This window comes from Rhincodon typus, chromosome 27 (genome assembly GCF_021869965.1).
Source record: "Rhincodon typus isolate 14 chromosome 27, sRhiTyp1.1, whole genome shotgun sequence".
Classification (NCBI taxonomy): Eukaryota; Metazoa; Chordata; class Chondrichthyes; order Orectolobiformes; family Rhincodontidae; genus Rhincodon; species Rhincodon typus.
In genome coordinates, this window is record NC_063358.1 from 37,442,267 (window position 1) to 37,445,123 (window position 2,857).

A 2,857-nucleotide genomic window follows, 5' to 3' on the forward strand; every position below is an offset into this window, starting at 1 on the left:
TTGGCAATTTTGTTCTGATGTCCATTTCTAAAAGCGTAACAGTTGGAAAATTAATGAATGACAACCATCATGGATCTGTTCAATGCAAACCATGTTTAATTAACAATTTTTGAGGGGTCAAAATGTTTTGCAGGTAACATGCTTAATGTGTATATGGAATTTCAAAATGCCATAAAGTGCCACATAATGGGCTTGCCAGTATAGTTGCGGCCTATGGGTACAGTGGCAATTATGGATATATGTTGACTAAGTGATAGGAGACAGCGAAAATGTGCTTTAGACTGGAAGAAGGTACACCACAGTTTATCAGGAATCAAAATGAGGACCATTGCATTTCTTGAACTATGCTAATCCGGTAGACGAGGGTATAAAGGGTCCAATTTTAGGTTTTGCATCATCGGAAAATTTAAAGTGTAGTAAACTCGAAGGCTGATGATGACTAACTTCAAGAAAGCTCAAACCTGGTGAATAGGTGGCCATGTGGCAGAAAGAAATATAGAATCTTCGATTCTTGAAATATAAAAATTTACAGCAACAAAGGAGACCATTCAGCCAAATGCCTTTAATCCCACTTTATAGGCTGTTGTTCCATAACCTTATGTTACTGCAATTCAAATGAATATACAAGTACTTTGTAAAATTGTGTATAGTTGTCTGCCTCTGCCAACTTTTTAATGGAATCCAGATCCCACCATTCATTAAGTAAAAAAGTTTCTTTTTTTGTGCTTTACCTAAGCTATTATCCTAATTTCCTATCTCAATTAAGAACCTTTTGACCAAGAGGAATAGGGCACCTCATCCACTGTATCCATACTTGTGAATTTTAAACGCTTTTTGTTTTCTGTGTCTCCTTCCTCCATCTCGGAGAACAAGGAAAGTTGATATTATCACAAGTACAATTCTGAAGGGCTGATTTTTCAATGAATAGCACTAGTAAGATGGCGCAAACAGCAGAAGGCTCATTCTGAAGTGACAGGAAGTAGCTACCTGTCATTGAATGCAAAATAGCCTACACGCCAAGTTTAAAATGCATTTATTTTCTTGAAGCCTCCCAATCCGCCTTCAGCTTTCTTGTCACTCAGCCAAAAAAGAGACTCGTGATGCATACTTTGCCTATCCTCGGCTAAACTGTAACCTCAGCCCCATCAACCACATCTCCCTAATTCTTCAGCAAGTCCACTGACATCACTATGCATAAAATGCAGTGATGTTATTTGTGCCAGCACAGGCACTTCTAGCTTGTCCTGTTAATGACCAAGTGGCATCATTCACCCCACCTGCATGTGCATGACAATATATTGTATTATGGATAATTGCTCTGATCCTGAAGAGAGTGCAAGAGCAAAGAAACCTGGGATATCTATATTTGTACATCATTTGGAGTTGAGGGGGTGAAAAAGATCTAAAAACAAAATTCATATCTGCACTTTATGAATTGAGGCATACATCACAAAAGCAAGGAACATTTATAATAGCACCAGTTAAGCATCAGCTTGAGTAATGTGACCAATTCTGGGCACACTGTCAAAGAGTCAAGGAGTAATTCAGCATGGAAACTGGAATAGAGTGACCTAGGAGTACAAGTACATAGTTCGTTGAAAGCAGCGTCACAGGTAGACAGGTGGTGAAGAAGGCATTTAGCATGCTGACCTTCTTCAGTCGAGGCATTGAGTATAGGAGTTGGGATGTTATGTTACAGTTGTATAAGTTGTTGGTGAGGCTGAAGTTGGAGTATTGTGTACTGTTTTGGTCACTCTGTTATAGGAAAGACATAGTTATACTGGAAAATGTGCAAAGGAGATTTACAAGGATGTTGCAAGGACTAATAGGCCTGAGTTATAGGGAATGGTTGGCTAGAATAGGACTTCTAACCTTGGAACATAGGAGAATGAGGAGTGATCTTATTGAGATGTATAAAATCATGAGGGGCATTGATAGGATGAATGCATATAGTCTTTTTTTTCCAGGGATGAGGAATTGAAAACTGGAGGGCATAGGTTTAAGGTGAGAGCGGGAAGATTTAAGAAGGACCTGAGGGGCAACTTCTTCATGCAGAAAGTGGTACATATATGGAATGGGCTGCCATTGAAAGTGGTTGAGGCAGGTATGGTAGCAACATTTAAAAACCATTTGGATAAGTTCATGGATGGGAAGGGTTGAGAGGGATATGGACCAAATGTGGTCCGTTGGAGCTAGCCAAGTGGGCACCATGGTCAGCATGGACCAGTTTGGGCCGAAGGCCCTGTCCTTTAGGAATGTTATGGAAGTGTTAGAACATGTTCAATAAAGACTTTTCTAGGGGCTGGTGGGGGAGAATTGTTTCAAGGATGAGGCATCAGAGAAACTGGAGTTGCTGTCAGAAGGTTTGGAGTTGATCAAAATCATGAGTCCTGACAGGATACGTGGGGGGAAACCTTTTAGCTGGAACAAAAAGGGACAAATTTAAAATGATTGGCAAAAAAAAAAAGTTGACATCAAAAAATTTTACTTTAATGCCATGCTGGGTTCATCATCTAGAATACATTGCCTATAATAGTGATGGAAGCAGGTTCAATTGTGGCTTTAAAAATGGAATTGAATACACCTGGGAAAAAAATTTGCTGAGATACCGGCAAAGAACAGGGAGTAGGACTAGCTGCATGCTTTTGTGTAGAGTTGTTGCAATCTTAATGAATCAAATCAATGTCTATCTGCGGTGCTGTAGCCATATGATTCCATTATATGCATGTGGTAGCTTTGTCGCCCCTCTTACTGATACTAGATTTTTAGTCCAGATTTTATTTAGTTAACAATTTAAATTCATTAGCTGCTGTGGCGGGATTAAACCCTTGTCTCCAGATCATTAGTTCAGGCTTCT

The 2,857-nt window shown here is 39.6% G+C and overlaps 1 protein-coding gene across 1 annotated transcript in view; it reads right to left on the reverse strand.

Annotated features, from left to right (window-relative positions):
- Nucleotides 1-2,295: 2,295 nt before the first annotated feature.
- The window catches only part of LOC125486253 (metal regulatory transcription factor 1-like), a 5,053-nt gene continuing 4,491 nt past the window's right edge, over nucleotides 2,296-2,857 (reverse strand). The window contains exon 3 of the mRNA XM_048612957.1: nucleotides 2,296-2,421. Coding sequence (XP_048468914.1) covers nucleotides 2,296-2,421 — 126 coding nt within the window. The remainder of the gene's footprint in view (nucleotides 2,422-2,857) is intronic.